A 17,879-nucleotide genomic window follows, 5' to 3' on the forward strand; every position below is an offset into this window, starting at 1 on the left:
GCACGTGGTTACTCCACTACAGCAGAGGTGTGAAACCTCTCACGTGGTTACTCCACTACAGCAGAGGTGTGAAACCTCTCACGTGTGATGAAGTGTGATTTGACACCTGCTTGTGTGCCTAGCAAGAGTTAAAGAAATACTTCTTATAACTGGTCCTCAGGTCTCTCTCTCTCTCTCTCTCTCTCTCTCTCTCTCTCTCTCTCTCTCTCTCTCTCTCTCTCTCTCTCTCTCTCTCTCTCTCTCTCTCTCTCTCTCTCTCTCTCTCTCTCTCTCTCTCTCTCTCTCTCTCTCTCTCTCTCTCTCTTCTTGACTTCATTCGACTGCCAGTCAGTATAATCTGTCTGTTTGGTGGAGAGCTACCTTTATACCTGTCACAAAATAGAGCCATTAAAGTTACCTAGTCAAATGAAAAATACACTTTTCACACTTTTAGACCATATCCGTGGTCATCATATGGGCATAGCTAACAGTGGATGCCAAAACAATGGGACATTTTCAATCTTTGTGTATATTTATATCAAAAGTCCATAAAAATCCAATTTTAATTACTTCCTTTGAAGGAAAACGTGATGCGTGATGACGTGTGGAGTGACTCGAGTCTAGCCTGGATAATAAGCCAGGCGGTCTGGCTTATTAGCCAGGCTAACTCGAGTCCTGCATGAATAAAAAAACGGTCTTATTATGCTAAAATGGGGCGGCTGTGGCTCAGGAGGTAGAGCAGGTCGTCCAATGATGCCTGGGTCGGCGGTTCGAATCCCGGCTCCTCCTGTCTACATGTCGAAGTGTCCTTGGGCAAGACACTGAACCCTACATTGCCTCCAATGAGTCGGTCGGTGTGAGCTTGCCACCATTGGTGTGTGAATGTGGGAAGTGAGGACGCTGGCGTCGACTGTTCGCCGCTTCACCTCCCAATGTATGAATGAATGAACCGTTGTAAAGCGTTTTGAGCACTTGGAAAAGCGCTATAAAAATGCAATTCATTAAAATATGCATATGAAAACATAATAGGTTAGAACTAAGCCACAAGCTTTGCTGCCAGACTCTCTGTGACATGTAGGCCTAAACAAACAAACTCAACGCACGCGTCGCGCACGTGCATATATAGCGGCACTACGTCCCATACCCTGGAGGGATGCAACGTTCTGATTGGTTCAAAAACACACAGCTTTCCGTTTCAGAGTGAAACTTCAAAAGAAGATGCCTGTATATATTTAATTTCCCTTCGTACGTCTTTAATTGATCCATCCCACATTTGACCATATCTTCATGTCTTACTGTATATCTTCTCATCCTGCAGGTTAACGTTCTCTATCTCTGTTTGTGTTCCCCCCCCCCCACACACCCCTCCTCCTCCTCCTTCACCTTCATCACACCTGGCCAGCATCTGTGTGACTCCTCCTCCTCCTCACCCCCTCAGCCTATAGCAGCAGCAGGCATCTGTGTGACTCCTCCTCCTCACCCCCCTTGAGCCTATCAGCAGCAGGCATCAACACCATCATGGCATTATCTTCACGCTTAAAGCTTTGGGAGAAGAAGGGAGGTGCAGAGATGTGACACGCTTGCATGTTCTGAGTGTAACAAAAAAAATAAGCCTTATTTATACTTCGTTACGAAATAGCTGATCTATAAAGCCCAGACCACACCAAAGGGTCAAAGTCAAAGTCATACGATTTGTCACACACGTTACCGCAGTGAAATTTGTTCTCCGCATTTGACTCATCCCTTTGAGCAGTGAGCCGCAGCCAAGGAGCAGTGAGCTGCAGCCGTCCCACGCTCGGGAATCATTTGATTAGTAGATTTGACCCCCCAATCCAACCCTTGATGCTGAGTGCCAAGCAGGGAGGCATTTAGGTCCCATTTTTACAGTCTTTGGTATGACCCGGCCAGGGGATCGAACCCCCGACCTCCCTGTTTCAGGGCGGACACTCTAACCACAAGGCCACTGTCTGGTTGAGACGGGACGAGACGGTTTTAGGCTTCGTACAGACATATCAGACGAACATGCTCTGTGCTGTCCGTGATTCATGGCCGCCTCAATGCTTTTCCAATGGAAGTCACGTGGTTTGACCAAACAGTTGTGTGTGGGAGGGGGGGCAATCAAACAAGTGTTTGGTCAAACCACGTGACTTCCATTGGAAAAGCATTGGGGCGGCCATGAAACACACGCAGAGCACAGGCACAGTTGTTCTTTATGTGTGTACGAAGCCTTAGCGTTCGTCCCAGCGGTGTGATGTGTCCTGTTGCACGTCGACCCAAGTCCACCCGAGTGATTCAACTGGTTCAATTCCATGGCCCTAAACATGCAACTCCTCGCAAACCGTTTGGTTGCAAGGAGTTGCATGGCGACCCATTGGTGTGGTTTCATGTCGCGCTGTGATGTGTTGCGAAGCTTGTATAGATTGGCTATTTTCTTACAATGAAGTATAAATGTGTCCTGTATATGATTGAGGACATCATTCTACCGCAGCATGTTGAGTTGAACGCTCTATCAGTGGCGTGCACAGACATTTAGAGGGGCAGGTGCTCAATTGAAAAAGGGGCACCTTGTGCAGCGTGTGGAACCGGCTGGTTGCCTTAATAGTGTGAGATTTATAGATTTTGGGGACTAAATAATATATTAGAAGCTTTTTTTATCAAGAATTAATCAATTCTAAAAATAAAAAAAAAGTGCCCTTTTTTAAAGGGCACATTGCCAAAAGGGCAGAGGGTGCTCTAGCACCCCCTAGTGTCTATCTGTGCACGCCACTGCGCTCTATTCTAATCCACATATTATCTAGAATTGTCACTCACAAAGCCTGCTGCGACTTGCTGCAAATATTAGTCAACCAACATGCATGTCAAACTGTAGAGTGCTATTAGTTCAGTGTTATCCACATGCCTTCCATGTTCAGTCTGAGATATTGAGGAGAACAATAAAGCATGCGCTGCATCCACTCACTGAAAACCAGCTGGTTGCCGGGCAGAGGTTAGAATAATAAAGAAGAAAGGTAAGGTCTGCACACTGGAAGATGCTCCACAACCTTAAAAAGGTGTATTCATGGTTACACCATGTTGGACGTGGCATGTCTCAGAGGTCTCAGTGTGCGGTTTGTTACCTTTCTTCTTTGTCAGTCTAAGATATTCCCTCGGACCCCCGACTAGTACAGGAAATCTATGGAAACTAATTGCAAAAAAACCCAAACTCAGCCGATGATGCTGAATCCATTCCAAGCATTAGTTTTGCATAAAACACTCCTTGGGCTAAAAACGGCCATAGCCGTCATCACAAAAAATGTGATGAGGTCAGCACATGTGGTTGCTATGGCCAAATTTAGCGCAATGGGTGTTTTTATGCAAAACTAATGCTTGGAATGGATTCAGCATCATGAAAACCCTCTACATGCTACTTAAAGGAAAAGGAAATCTAGAAAGTATTTGCCTTATAATAGGATGTCTATGGTGGCCATACTGTACAGGTCACTTTCTAAACTTCCCCCTCAGACAATTCCAGGCAACTTTTTTTTCTGTTATTCAGGATATATTGGAAGATACAAAATCAGCTGAGTTATTTTTTTTTGCAATTAGTTTGAGGTCAAATGACTGGACTATACATTGAGAAGCCACCGTCACCCACCCTTGCATTCATCCCTGTCCTCCATCATATATATACAGATAAAGGAGGAGAAGACCCCCGTGCCCCCGCCGGAGCCCCCTCCTCTCTCCACTCTGCCAGGGGGCTTCCTCAAACAGCTGGTCAGAGAGACCGAGAAGGAGACCAAACTGAAGGAGCCTGAAGCAGGCAAAGACGACAAAGTTACCGTGAGTTTGTTTTGTTTGTTCTGCCACCATCTCCCGTGTTACTGTTAACTTAGCCTGGGGCCTCAACTCAGGCATTTTGGTTTCAAAGAGAGGAAAACTATCTCACCCGTGAGGAGGCGCGTCTCATCGTACATCATCATATGTATGATTTATATATGCCTATTTACTCAGACACTATAAAATTATTAGGGATGTCCCGATACACTTTTTTCGCTTCCGATCCGATCCTCAATTTCTGTGTTAGCCGATACCGATACTGAAATCACGATACCAGTGTCGTGATTTAATGTTGTGTTTATATGGGGCGACTGTGGCTCAAGAGGTAGAGCAGGTCCTCCAATGATCCATGGGTCGGCGGTTCGAATCCCGGCTCCTCCTGGCTACATGTCGAAGTGTCCTTGGGCAAGACACTGAACCCCAAATTGCTCCCGATGTGCTGGTTGGTACCTTGCATGGCTTCCGCCACAATCGGTGTATGAATGTGTGTGTGAATGGGTGAATGTAATGCACAATCTTTGTAAAGCGCCTTGGATAAAGGCGCTATATAAATGCACCATTTACCATTTATAGCTATCTAGCTATATATCTCGTGTTGTGTTTATAGCAGACTCCTCACTCAAATGTGCACTTGCAGTTTGGGCAACTCCAAATGCAAATTCCCAACATTTCCCAACATTTTATTTACCTACCATAGTGTCAACCCCTTACCCCTGTGTGGGCTCTGTGGTTAGACTGGCATTTTCACCGATACCGGTATGACCCGATATGACAAATAAGGGCCGATCCGATACTTTTCCCGATACCGATACAGTATCGGGACATCTCTACAAATTATATCCGTCCATTGTCAATGTGCATTTAATGTTTGTGTAGGACAAAAATAGGCAAAAATCCCAATTCTCCATGCATTGTCTATATGGGAATGTAATGTTTGTGTAGGACGGAAATCTACACTAATAGCTCAATATAGGAGGGGCTCCCAAAACCAATTTGGAGCACAAACAGATCATGAGTAGGACAACGAAAGGGGAGGGGAGGCGGGCACATAGGTTGGTGAACCAATTGGGGAGCCGGTGTCGGTTTCCAGCACTATAGTTTGAATCTGCCCCTCTAGTCCTTGGAAAGGGCTCGTTCTTTCAGGCTGTTAACTGTAGCCACGCACGCACGCACGCACACACGCACGCACGCACGCACGCACGCACGCACGCACGCACGCACGCACGGATAAAGAATAAAATAAGGTGACAGGTGAAAGGTGACAGGTCATGTACTCGTCTCTCCAGGTCAGTAAGCTGAGTGACAACCTGGTGGGGCAGTTCCTCCTTCCAGACCAGACTCCTGGAGGCATCCTGGAGGGAGAGATGGCGCTGCGGGCAGAGCAGCAGGCCAGCAGCAGGCTCGCCACGCCGCCCGACCAACGGGCCAAGACGCCTGCAGCACTCTCCACGCCGCCCAACCAACGGGCCAAGACGCCTGCAGTGCTCTCCACGCCGCCCGACCAACGGGCCAAGACGCCAGCAGCACTCTCCACGCCACCAGACCAACGGGCCAAGGCGCCTGCAGCCCTCTCCACGCCGCCAGACCAACGCACCAAGACACCTGCAGCACTGGACAACAAGACGCCTGCAGTGCTCTCCACGCCGCCAGACCAATGCGCCAAGACGCCTGCAGCACTGGACAAAGTATGTATACTCAAGTCATTGGACATTTTGTTGATTACTAAGACTAATAAGTCGACTAAGGTTTTTGATATTTACTCGACTAAGACTAGACTTAAGGGCCTTGCAAACGTGAATCGAGGATCACAGGCGTTGTTGCCTGGATCAACACAGGTCTCCACTCTCCTCCAGGTCTGCTCCAGAGGGGCGCAACAACGCAAGCGTAAAAAAAAGCTTAACAGAATCCAGGTCTGGTGAGTCGCGGGTGTGTGCACGTAACGAGCACGCGCTAACCCTAAATACACTTGCTTCTCCGAGCAAAAACGCAGGTCTCATTGAAAATGAACTATAGGCGTGTTTTATCGTTCCCCGTTTGCAAGGCCCTTAAGACTGAACAATTTCAGAAGACTTGTAACAGAGTATTTATTGCAGTATTGATATTCTTATACTTTATATTAAAGTAAAAATTGTGAGTACAGACTTTTTCCCACCGCTGCTCAAGTGAATGTACTTACAGTAGTTACTGCCTATCTACAAAACAGACAACAACAACACAACAACAACAACAACAACAACAGAGACAACAACAGACACGTCCTGAGCTCAGCAGCAAACAGAAAAGCAGGCCTGGAAGCCCGGAGACACCCACGCAGCAGCAACAGCAACAACAACAAGGACACAGCAGCAGGCCAGAGCGACAGGGGACAGTTAGGGACAACAAGGAGGCACAGCCCAGGACAGAGAAGACTAAGGAGTCCAAGGAGGCACAGCCCAGGATAGAGAAGACTAAGGAGTCCAAGGAGGCACAGCCCAGGATAGAGAAGACTAAGGAGTCCAAGGAGGCACAGCCCAGGACAGAGAAGACTAAGGAGTCCAAGGAGGCACAGCCCAGGATAGAGAAGACTAAGGAGTCCAAGGAGGCACAGCCCAGGACAGAGAAGACTAAGGAGTCCAAGGAGGCACAGCACAGGACAGAGAAGACTAAGGAGTCCAAGGAGGTGAAAGAGGGAGCATCGATGGAGGAGAGGCAGGAGCCAGAGGGGAGACAAGCAGACGCCACCTGCATCACAGAACAACAGAAGACAGAGGTATATATGCAATGGATCTCATATGAGAGAGCACTATGTGTAACGTGTGGAAAGCCAATATCTTCTTAACCGCTTGCCTAAAGGGGAATTTAATTCCCTTGTGCCTACATCCGGCCAGTGTTGTTTTTGGCAGCAAATTTTGATTTTAGTTTTAGTCATTAGTCTCTTGAATAGTTTTAATTTGGTTTTAGTCACATTCTAGTCACCTGGAATGTTTTAGTTTTAGTCTATAGTTTTAGTCGACTAAATGTCATAAGATTTTAGTCGACTAAATCTGCAGTTGATTTAGTCGAACAAAATGTATTTTGGCGGTGCCTTGATGCCGTCGTAATGATGCCGTCGTCACTTGCTGAAAATAGCATCCCCCGAATATTTCAAAAATTCGATTTTGAATTGCACTGAACTTAAACTGAAGTGATAACAATCCAAATATAAAACTATTGTGCAACACCTCTAACTCTCCTCTAACTCCTTCTCGATGTGTTTGTCCTTCTCGTTGCCCGTGTGGCATCAGGTGAGAGACGTGTGGTATGAAGTTGGAACCGTGTGGTACGCCCACAAGGATGGCTTCTCCCTCGGTGAGTCACACATGCACATTGCACAGGGTCATCAATACGTCCGTTACCGTACACGGACAATTCACCTGTCCTATAGCTACTGTAAGCCCCACCCTCTCCCACTTAGACACTCCCACTTGGACACTTTCCAGCCGGGCTCATTCATTCCAATGTAAATATCATGGATTTTACACATTAAATACTGGATCATTTTTGGAACCAGACCTTCAAAACCTCTTCCAAATCCGTCAACAAATCCTGCCATATGCACTGGAAAAATATGTGCGTGACATTATAACAATTTCTTATCATATAGGAAAACTATTGGTGGAGAGGTTTGTCTACTCTAACCCATGTTATGCTTAGCTGTGATTGGACCATAGCAGTTTGGGGTTATAGGTCAATTAAATGTGTCTGTGACAAGACCATATATTTTTTTTTAAAACAAAGCAAGGCCTCATCAAAGTTGGTTTTATGTCTTTATATTGTCAGATACTTGCATGAGAGGGGGAGCTGGGCTGGAGTTAGTTTGAGGGACCAATGGAGTTAGCAGATCTTTTCACTTTTCATTGGTGTGTGTGTGTGTGTGTGTTCCTCGTAGCCACTCAACTGAAGCCAGACGAGGGCACGCCGGACCTCCCAGAAGGACGGGTTCGGGTGCGACTGCAGACGGACGGAACACTCCATGATGTCACAGAGTATGAGATAGAGAAGGTATATTATATTCATACTTATACTGTATATACTACACTTTATAGGCCCTCTCATTACTTCTTATTTAAGTCAATATGTTTTCGTAAAAGAAAAGAAAAGAAAATGGGTTCCTCTTTCTGATACGCATCATCTCCTATGTATACATCTCTTGAGTATTTTAAAATTTGTATCTCAACCTGAACATGTATGTTTGCATTACTCTATAAGCCATATGTCCAAAACTAGTGGGTCAAACTGAACAACCAATATGTCAATTTGAAGCTATGATTCCCCGCAAAAATTCAAGTCAAATCTGGTCACAAATGTCTCGTGTGGTGTGCTGTGTCCAGTGTAACCCCGCAGAGCTGGACCTGTGTGAGGTTTAATGTCTTGTGTGGTGTGCTGTGTCCAGTGTAACCCCACAGAACTGGACCTGTGTGAGGTTTAATGTCTCCTGTGGTGTGCTGTGTCCAGTGTAACCCCACAGAGCTGGACCTGTGTGAGGTTTAATGTCTCGTGTGGTGTTCTGTGTCCAGTGTAACCCCACAGAGCTGGACCTGTGTGAGGTTTAATGTCTCGTGTGGTGTTCTGTGTCCAGTGTAACCCCACAGAGCTGGACCTGTGTGAGGTTTAATGTCTCCTGTGGTGTGCTGTGGTCAGTGTAACCCCACAGAGCTGGACCTGTGTGAGGTTTAATGTCTCGTGTGGTGTTCTGTGTCCAGTGTAACCCCACAGAGCTGGACCTGTGTGAGGTTTAATGTCTCTTTGTGGTGTGCTGTGTCCAGTGTAACCCCACAGAGCTGGACCTGTGTGAGGTTTAATGTCTCGTGTGGTGTGCTGTGTCCAGTGTAACCCCACAGAGATGGACCTGTGTGACAACCTCAGCGAGCTGCACAGTGTGAACGAGTGTGGCCTCCTCCACACGCTGACCAGCAGGGCCAGAGCCAGTCTGCCCCTGACGCATGCCGGACCCAACCTGGTCAACTTCTGGCCCCCGTCACACCCTCACAGCAAGGTGAGTGTATATACTGGACCCTTCTGGCCCCCGTCCCACCCTCACAGCAAGGTGAGTGTATACTGAAACTGGGAGGTCGGGGTTCGATCCCCTGGCCGGGTCATACCAAAGACTGTAAAAATGGGACCCAATGCCTCCCTGCTTGGCACTCAGCATCAAAGGGTTGGATTGGGAGGGTCAAATCAACTAATCAAATGATTCCCAAGCGCGGCACGGCTGCAGCTCACCGCTCCTTGGCTGCAGCTCACCGCTCCTTGGCTGCGGCTCACTGCTCCAAGAGATGGGTCAAATACGGAGAACAAATTTCACTGCGGTAACGTGTGTGACAAATCGTATGACTTTGACTTTGACAAGCACTTGGAATTATAAAAGTTGAGGGAGGCATTACATTTAGTTATAGATAAATGCTGAAAGTGTACTGTAGCCGATCTACAAGCTCACAACGCCTCGCAATGCTTTGACTCAAGTAATGACATTGTATATATGTCCACCACTGACCAAAAATGAAGACACCTGTTCAGATTATTGTGTACGGATCAACTTAATGTTCTCCTCTCCATGTCCCCCGTCCATGCAGACCCCAAAGTCCCGCCGAGGGGAGTCAGTGTGGGAGGCCCCCCCTGCAATGTTGGCCCTGGTCAAACAGGTGCACGTGTCCATGGTGGGCAGCAGGAGGGACTACAGCGTGTGCGCCATGGGGCGCAGCGGCACGGGCAAGACCACGGCATGCCAGGCCTTCACAACCGCCCTGCTGAAACAAGCTGGCACCACCGGAGCCAGTATGAGCGGTGAGTAATAGGACCGCCCTGCAGAATGGCAGCTAGGTGCTCAAAGCACCCAAAAACACTGACCTCTCTGTTTCTGACCTGTCTGTATCCAACTCCTATAGTTATCAGTAGGCCTGAGGGAAAAACTCGAACTAGAACGATACAAAACAAAATAATCCAACTAAACTTCAATAAAAAGCAAATTCACAGACGGACGGACGGACGGACGGACGGACGGACGGACAGACGGACGGACTAGTCGCTGTGCATGGTGGGCTTTAGACTGGATCAGGCTTTCCACAGCTAGCTACCCCACAACACAGCAGAGCAGAAGCTCTCAATCTTCTCAACTAAATATACAATAACTAAACATAAATCTCACTTGAATTGGATTATTTTTGGTAACTCCGAGCCTGGTTGTGTGTGATCGTGTCTGTGTGTGCTTTGCTTGTGAGTTTGATGGTGTATCTATGATGTGTGTGTGTTGTGCGTGTCTGTGTGTACTTTGCTTGTGAGTTTGATGGTGTATCTATGATGTGTGTGTGTGTGTGTTTGATGGTGTATCTATGATGTGTGTGTGAGTTTGATGGTGTATCTATGATGTGTGTGTGAGTTTGATGGTGTATCTATGATGTGTGTGTGAGTTTGATGGTGTATCTATGATGTGTGTGTGAGTTTGATGGTGTATCTATGATGTGTGTGTGTTGTGCGTGTCTGTGTGTGCTTTGCTTGTGAGTTTGATGGTGTATCTATGATGTGTGTGTGTGTGTTGTGATGGTGTATCTATGATGTGTGTGTGTGTGTTGTGATGGTGTATCTATGATGTGTGTGTGTGTTGTGATGGTGTATCTATGATGTGTGTGTGTAGTGATGGTGTATCTATGATGTGTGTGTGTGTTTGATGGTGTATCTATGATGTGTGTGTGTGTAGTGATGGTGTATCTATGATGTGTGTGTGTGTAGTGATGGTGTATCTATGATGTGTGTGTGTTGTGATGGTGTGTTGTGATGGTGTATCTATGATGTGTGTGAGTTTGATGGTGTATCTATGATGTGTGTGTGAGTTTGATGGTGTATCTATGATGTGTGTGTGTGTTGTGATGGTGTATCTATGATGTGTGTGTGCTGTGATGGTGTATCTATGATGTGTGTGTGTTGTGATGGTGTATCTATGATGTGTGTGTTGTGATGGTGTATCTATGATGTGTGTGTGCTGTGCAGTGGAGCGAGTCCAGGCCGTGTTCACCGTGCTGCGCTCCTTCGGCTGTGTCAGCTCTCAGCACAGCGACGCCTCCAACAGGTTCGCCATGGTCTTCTCTGTGGACTTTAACCACGCTGGACAGGCAGCCGCCGGACACCTGCAGGTATGAACAGACGCACGCACAGACACTTGCACGCACACACACAGACACAGGTGCACACAGACAGAACAGTAATCATCAAGAATCTTTGTCATTTTCCCCATGTACTTACATACATAAAGAACATGAAATATCGTTTCCCCCTCAGTCACTTGCAGTCCAATTTTTGTTTGACCTTTTGTGGCCATTTTTAACCTTTAATACTAAAGCCTGGGTTATGTATATGGGTCCATTTGGAACCCCCTCAAGGAACCATGAGGGTCCCTGGATCACACCTTTGAGAGCCACTGCTTTAAATAAATACATAACTAATATAGAGCATATTTGATGAAATTTAGGAGCATAACCTTTTAGTTATAGATTTTTTGACATCTGAATTTAATTCAAACAGAACCGTGCACGCACGACACATGCACGCGCACGCACGACGTGCACGCGCACATGCGTACGTCTTTTTGGTAATTCAGAATATGGTAACCCTAGCATATGTGGTACCAAGCAGCTAATTATAAATGGCCATAACTTCAACCCTCATCCATCTTATATCCAGTCCTCCAAGCTCAATCTCTTAATGAGTGTAAGCTTAAAACAACCAGTTCCCTGGTGAGAACCAGGAAAATGGTCGTCACTAGATGTCTATTTCTATGTCTAATTATTATACTTTTGACATTTGTCCCTCACAAGTATAGTAATTCAAGTACACACACTCGTGTGCGCACACACTTCAATATTGCATTCCTCCTCTCTCTCTGTCTCTCTGTCAGACCATGATGTTGGAGAAATGGAGAGTGTGTCGTAAGCACGAAGGAGAGAGTAACTTCCTGGTGTTCTCTCAGATGTTGGCAGGACTCAGTACAGAGCTGAGGTTTGGACGTGTGCTACGTTACTATACACACCCATATTAGATTAAGATTAATCCATTTAGACCTGAGGACGATTCTACAATGCCTTCTAAATCGTCACTCATGTTTCTATGTCAGTCGTTCTCAAACATTTTCATGTCAAGGACCCCAAAGATTATCTGTAATTGGCCGCCGACCCTCATAACTCAAATCCTGGAACAACAAATTATGTTGTTCCAGGATTTGAGTTAAAAACGTTCGCTCTGAAATAATATAATTATATTCAAAGATTTGCGCCACATTTTCACGATTTTTCAAAAATAGCAGACATACAAGCTCATAGCGCGCCACTCGGTGGCGCGCTATGAGCTTGTTCAATACTTCACGTCGTTTTTTAATTATTTTTATTTTTATCCTGACAGGACGGAGCTGCAGCTGCACCAGTTCGGCGAGGCCAACTGCTTTGGTATCGTTCCTCCCACCAAAGTAAGGATTACCTCATTTATCGTTTGTTTTCTTAACCACTTGAAATGTCACGCAAATAATGACTCGTCACTTTGAAACCATGCACATAATTAAGATCCTTATTCCATCTAATGTAAAACATGACTCATGTCATAACTTTGAATCCACATCATAGTGTAAAAAGTTTGAATACTCATAATCTAATATATAATGTCATTATACAACAGGTCGTTTCGAGGAAGCAATCTGATTGGTTGAAAGAGCCTTCTATCCGTGCTTAATGGAACACCTAATCAAAACATAGAAATCAGCTGCCCTGTTCTCCCAGAGCGCAGCCGACTGGGTGACTAGGCTAGTTAGTTTCTTAATTGGGACATGTGTGGTCGTAGTGGCTATACATCTGTCATTAAAAGAGTATGATTTATTTAGCGAATATCTTAGTTTTAAGGGTAACTGTTGTATAATTGCAATATTACACTCGTAATACACCGTCATTAATGCACGCCTGCGATACCTTTCGGAACTCGCCCTGTGGCCGAGTTCCTGCAGCATCGCAGGCGTGCATTAATAAGGATAAGGATAAAGATATGGAAAACCTTATTGTCCATTACATTTACATGAAATGTGCCATTGGCACACCAGCAGTCAGTTACAACAATAAAACATTACATAAAATACACAGATGCATTAAAATACTATATAAAATGCATTCACATAAACACAGCAACAGTGATCATGAACAGTGGGGATTAGGTGAACTATTTAAAGTAAACATTTTCTTATTTAAAATGTCCACAGCAGTTGGCGCAAACAAAGTTTTGTAACCCTTCTTTTTAGCTAGTTTTGCCCGATGGCAACAAGTCAAATTCAGCGCGAAGATGGTGGTAAAGCACACCCTCTCGTCTAATATTGCTTATTAAATATCGTCTCCTCAGCTAGATTAGATATCATGTAGTGTAAATAACGACTCCTCACTCTGACCCGTCAGGTGGAGGAGAAGCAGCGAGCGGCGGTGGCCTTCAACAAGCTGCTGGCTGCCATGGAGACGCTGGGCTTCTCGGCCAATGAGCAGACGGCCATCTGGCACGTGTTGGCCGGCATCTACCACCTGGGAGTGGCTGGGACCTGTAAAGGTGACAATAAAAAATAATTAATTGCATGTTTATAGCGCTTTTCCAAGTGCTCAAAGCGCTTTACAACGGTTCATTCATTCATACATTGGGAGGTGAAGCGGCGAACAGTCGACGCCAGCGTCCTCACTTCCCACATTCACACACCGATGGTGGCGAGCTGAGAGCTCACACCGACCGACTCATTGGAGGCAATGTAGTGTCTTGCCCAAGGACACTTCGACATGTGGACAGGAGGAGCCGGGATTCGAACCGCCGACCCAGGGATCACTAGCCGTCTGCCCAATGACTCAGCACTATAGCACTGACGTGCATGCACGACTAGTAGAGCTGTCCTCTTAGAGTCAATTCCTCTATTACAGTAGTTGGTTTTCAAACAATTTACAATTTACAATTTAGGCATTTAGCAGACGCTCTTAATCCAGAGCGATTTACATTAGGCAAGAACAAAAGCATGGGAATACATCACATATATAAAATGCATTTATCATGAAACATGCGTAAGCTAAGAACGTAACTAGAACATATCTATATAATGACACTATACATATAAACTATACCTATATACTACAAACCTTTTTGTATCATTATGTATTTGGGCCACACGGAGCACCATGTGATGAGATTTAGCATTGCATTATCATATAGATGCTGTTTTGATGTGGTGATCAAAATAACAATTCTTCTACAATCTCTAATTGTGTTGACTTCTTGTAAATTAAGTAATGCATGATGTTTAACAATAATTTTACTCTTGAGAGCGTCATTTTACGCTCTCTCTCTCGCTCTCTCTCTCTCTCTGTTTTAACCAGCCTCTCTCTCTGTGTGCAATGGGCAGGAGGCAGTATGTTTTAACCAGCCTCTCTCTCCCTCTCCCTGGTCAGTGGGCAGGAGGCAGTTTGTGAACTTCGCCAGTGCCCAGGTGGCCGGCAGCGTTCTGGGATGCGAGGGAGACGAGCTGGACACCGCCGTGTTCAAACACCACCTCAGACAGTTGCTGCAGAGAGCCACCGGGGGCGGCAGAGAGAGGCATTCTGTTGCAGAGCCAGACAATGGTGAGATACAGTACACACACTCACAAATACCAACAAAGTCGCCCTTTTACCAACTCGCTCCGGGCGTACAGCCGGCGGAACTGCGTGGCCTGGTATTCCTAAAGTAACCCATGTAAATTATCGGCCTGAGGTCGGCGGGGGAAAACAAACGAGGGCGAGATGGTTTATGGGCGATGGCACCTGTTACCGACATCACCTGAGGACACTTTCCCTGGTGCTCACAAGAACAAAATGGTTGCTTTATAAAAATATTTTTTTAGCGCTGTTTACTATTACCGAAAAGATTGAGGTTGGGGTTAGACATGTACAAGTTTAAGGTTTATGGGGTTAGAGTTCTACGTTGGTGTCATGCACTGAAAAATCACAAGAATCTACATAAGTTCGCAACGGTTTGAAGCTTGTAGATCTGCACATTTTCTGTAAGTCATTTTTTTGGCAGTCATAAAGTCGACTTCCTAACATGTTGATTCACGAGTATAATCATTCAAATGCGCGTGTGTGTGTGTGTGTGTGTGTGTGTGTGTGTGTGTGTGTGTGTGTGTGTGTGTGTGTGTCTTCAGGTCCCAGGTTAACTGCTACACAGTGTGTAGAAGGAATGGCTTCTGGGCTGTATGAAGAACTCTTCACTACCATAGTGTCACTGATCAACAGGTCTGTCTGTCTGTCTGTCTGTCTGTCTGTCTGTCTGTCTGTCTGTCTGTCTGTCTGTCTGTCTGTCTGTCTGTCTGTAGAAGAGGTTTCTCTCCACAGTGCACCACAAGTGCAGCGACACTGGTGTCTGCCAGAAATAATGTCATTAGTTGCATCTCATTTTGCAGACAGACACTCCCGCTTAATGTATAGTAATATAATATAAGAGGAGTAACATTAATATGGCACAGGGTTGCCAACTAGGCCAGTCGTTCTGGGCTCCAGGCCAGCACAGCCTTTCCCTGGTTTCTGAATCCAAGGAGAGCCGCGGGTCATATGGGGCATCTTTTTGTAATTCCCTCCCTGCACAGAGATTACGGTAATTAAATCCATGCCGTTTGCACCGCATCTCCACTAGCTAAAGAGTGCTGGGTTACACCCCGAAAATAGCTGATCTACAAGCTCACAACACGTCGCAGCGCGACGCGTTGTGAGCTTGTAGATCTGCTATTTTAGGCCAAAAGTGCCCTCTTATGGGATTTCAGCCCCTGCCTCTCTAACACTCTCTGCACGTCCCTGGAACTAATGATCCATGTGATCCTTGTCTATGTGATCCTTGTCTATGTGATCCTTGTCTATGTGGTCCTTGTCTATGTGGTCCTTGTCTATGTGATCCTTGTCTATGTGATCCTTGTCTATGTGATCCTTGTCTATGTGGTCCTTGTCTATGTGGTCCTTGTCTATGTGATCCTTGTCTATGTGATCCTTGTCTATGTGATCCTTGTCTATGTGGTCCTTGTCTATGTGGTCCTTGTCTATGTGATCCTTGTCTATGTGATCCTTGTCTATGTGATCCTTGTCTATGTGATCCTTGTCTATGTGATCCTTGTCTATGTGGTCCTTGTCTATGTGATCCTTGTCTATGTGATCCTTGTCTATGTGATCCTTGTCTATGTGATCCTTGTCTATGTGATCCTTGTCTATGTGATCCTTGTCCACACGCAGGGCTCTGAGCTCCCAGTAAACTAATGCAGTGGTTCCCAAAGTGGGGTCCGGGGACCCCCAGGGGTACTTGAGGGAGTTCCAGGGGGTCCCCATGCTAAATGATAGTTTGGAACCAAATGAACCCTTATGGGTCTGTAACTAAGAGAGTGTACAAATGGAACCAAACGGACCCTTATGGGTCTGTAACTCTGTGTACACAAATGGAACCAAATGGACCCTTATGGGTCTGTAACTCTGAGAGTGTACAAATGGAACCAAATTAACCCTTATGGGTCTGTAACTCTGAGAGTGTACAAATGGAACCAAATGAACCCTTATGGGTCTGTAACTCTGAGAGTGTACAAATGGAACCAAATTAACCCTTATGGGTCTGTAACTGAGAGTTACTGAGTTAAATTTACTTTGAATGTACAATATAAATTGGGGGTCCCAGAGATAGAAATGCCATTAAACAGGAGTCCATAGACTAATGCATGTCAAAACGGCTGGTCCTTGAAATTAAACGGGGTTGAGAATCACTGCTTAGAGCCGTAAAAATCTTCTCATATATGGGGGTCCCTGGCAAGTATTTTCTAATGGGGGTCCGCAAGTGTCAATTTGGGGGTCCTTGACATGAAAAGGTTTGGGAACCACTGGACTAATGTCTATGTGGTCCTTGTCCACACCAGGGCTCTGAGCTCCCAGCAGCTGATGACGCTGGCCTCCGTCATGGTGGTGGACACGCCCGGCATGAGGAACCCCAGGCACAGCGGAGAGCAGGGGGGCGTGGCCGGGGGCGTGGTCCGCGCGGCGGGCTGGGCGGAGCTATGTCACAACTACCTGCAGGAGAGACTGCTGGAGCACTACCACACACACACCTTCACCAACACCCTGGAGAGATACGCACAGGTACGCGCACGCACACACACACTGCTGGAGCACTCACTACCACACACACACCTTCACTAACACGCTGGAGAGATACGCACAGGTACGCGCACGCACACACACACTGCTGGAGCACTGCAAAATACATGTAAAACACTGTCACCAAACATATACTGTAATGCACTTCAATGACATGCAGTGGGGTTGATTAGCCTAATTATAGCTTCAGCCAGCTTCAAACAAACATATCAAATTTAGTTCCATGTAGTTTCACTAGTATTCTTATATAAACATCACCAAATAGACTGACAGAAGACTATACAATAAAACAAAACTTTAATAAAACCAACAGAAAATAATATGCTTACAGTCATATATTTTCCAAGGCTTGTCAAAAGAACTCTAGCATGTTCTCTCCTACCTCTGCTGTCTTGAAAACACTGAACACATACTGACAGTCTGACAACTATGGCAAGCTAGAAGGGTCAAAAAACATCACATGGTGCAAAACTAAACCTATATAGAAATCCACCACTAGGTGGCAATAATGCACACTAACAGTGGGCAGAACAGACAGGTACAGTACATAGTTACACGGGCCTACTAATACAGTGTGTTCTGGTTGTTTTTTAGGAGAAGGTTCCCGTTCAGCTGGAGAGTCCAGAAAACAGTCCAGCTGAGGTGGTGTCTGCCATCGACCAACCTGCTATACAGGTAGGCCTACACACACACACGCACGCAGCCACACACACGTGCACGCACACATCATCCCTATTCCCTATTAAGCGTCCTTGGGTTTCTTGAAATGTGCTATATAAATTCAAGTTATTATTATTATTATGGATGGAAACTTCTGTGAAAGTAGCAGTTGTGAACTTGTAGACTGAAAATGTATATAGTTTCTAACTACACTTGTGTCATTGTGTGTGTGTGTGTGTGTGTGTGTGT

The 17,879-nt window shown here is 45.9% G+C and overlaps 2 protein-coding genes across 2 annotated transcripts in view; both read left to right on the top strand.

The window, feature by feature from the left end:
• Positions 1 to 1,490: 1,490 nt before the first annotated feature.
• On the top strand, positions 1,491 to 6,441 carry LOC306940305 (uncharacterized protein; the record flags this gene model as incomplete). The annotated part of the gene is made up of 5 exons (XM_079525326.1): positions 1,491 to 1,534; positions 3,650 to 3,798; positions 5,082 to 5,480; positions 5,999 to 6,376; positions 6,427 to 6,441. The coding sequence occupies exons 1-5, from the start codon at positions 1,498 to 1,500 to the stop codon at positions 6,439 to 6,441; spliced, it is 978 nt and encodes a 325-aa protein (XP_079381452.1). The 5' UTR covers positions 1,491 to 1,497.
• Positions 5,420 to 17,879, top strand: part of myo18b (myosin XVIIIB) — a gene marked incomplete at its 3' end in the record, with an annotated part of 66,454 nt that continues 53,994 nt past the window's right edge. Inside the window, exons 1-15 of the mRNA XM_079524697.1 lie at positions 5,420 to 5,480; positions 5,999 to 6,181; positions 6,416 to 6,544; positions 7,059 to 7,122; positions 7,703 to 7,815; positions 8,642 to 8,809; positions 9,387 to 9,597; positions 10,798 to 10,940; positions 11,702 to 11,802; positions 12,202 to 12,265; positions 13,233 to 13,377; positions 14,259 to 14,429; positions 14,990 to 15,080; positions 16,733 to 16,952; positions 17,565 to 17,645. Of these exons, the coding sequence (XP_079380823.1) occupies positions 6,473 to 6,544; positions 7,059 to 7,122; positions 7,703 to 7,815; positions 8,642 to 8,809; positions 9,387 to 9,597; positions 10,798 to 10,940; positions 11,702 to 11,802; positions 12,202 to 12,265; positions 13,233 to 13,377; positions 14,259 to 14,429; positions 14,990 to 15,080; positions 16,733 to 16,952; positions 17,565 to 17,645 (1,644 nt within the window). The 5' untranslated portion in view covers positions 5,420 to 5,480; positions 5,999 to 6,181; positions 6,416 to 6,472. The remainder of the gene's footprint in view (positions 5,481 to 5,998; positions 6,182 to 6,415; positions 6,545 to 7,058; positions 7,123 to 7,702; positions 7,816 to 8,641; positions 8,810 to 9,386; positions 9,598 to 10,797; positions 10,941 to 11,701; positions 11,803 to 12,201; positions 12,266 to 13,232; positions 13,378 to 14,258; positions 14,430 to 14,989; positions 15,081 to 16,732; positions 16,953 to 17,564; positions 17,646 to 17,879) is intronic.

Source organism: Electrona antarctica (assembly GCF_951216825.1).
Source record: "Electrona antarctica genome assembly, chromosome: 16".
NCBI lineage: Eukaryota > Metazoa > Chordata > Actinopteri > Myctophiformes > Myctophidae > Electrona > Electrona antarctica.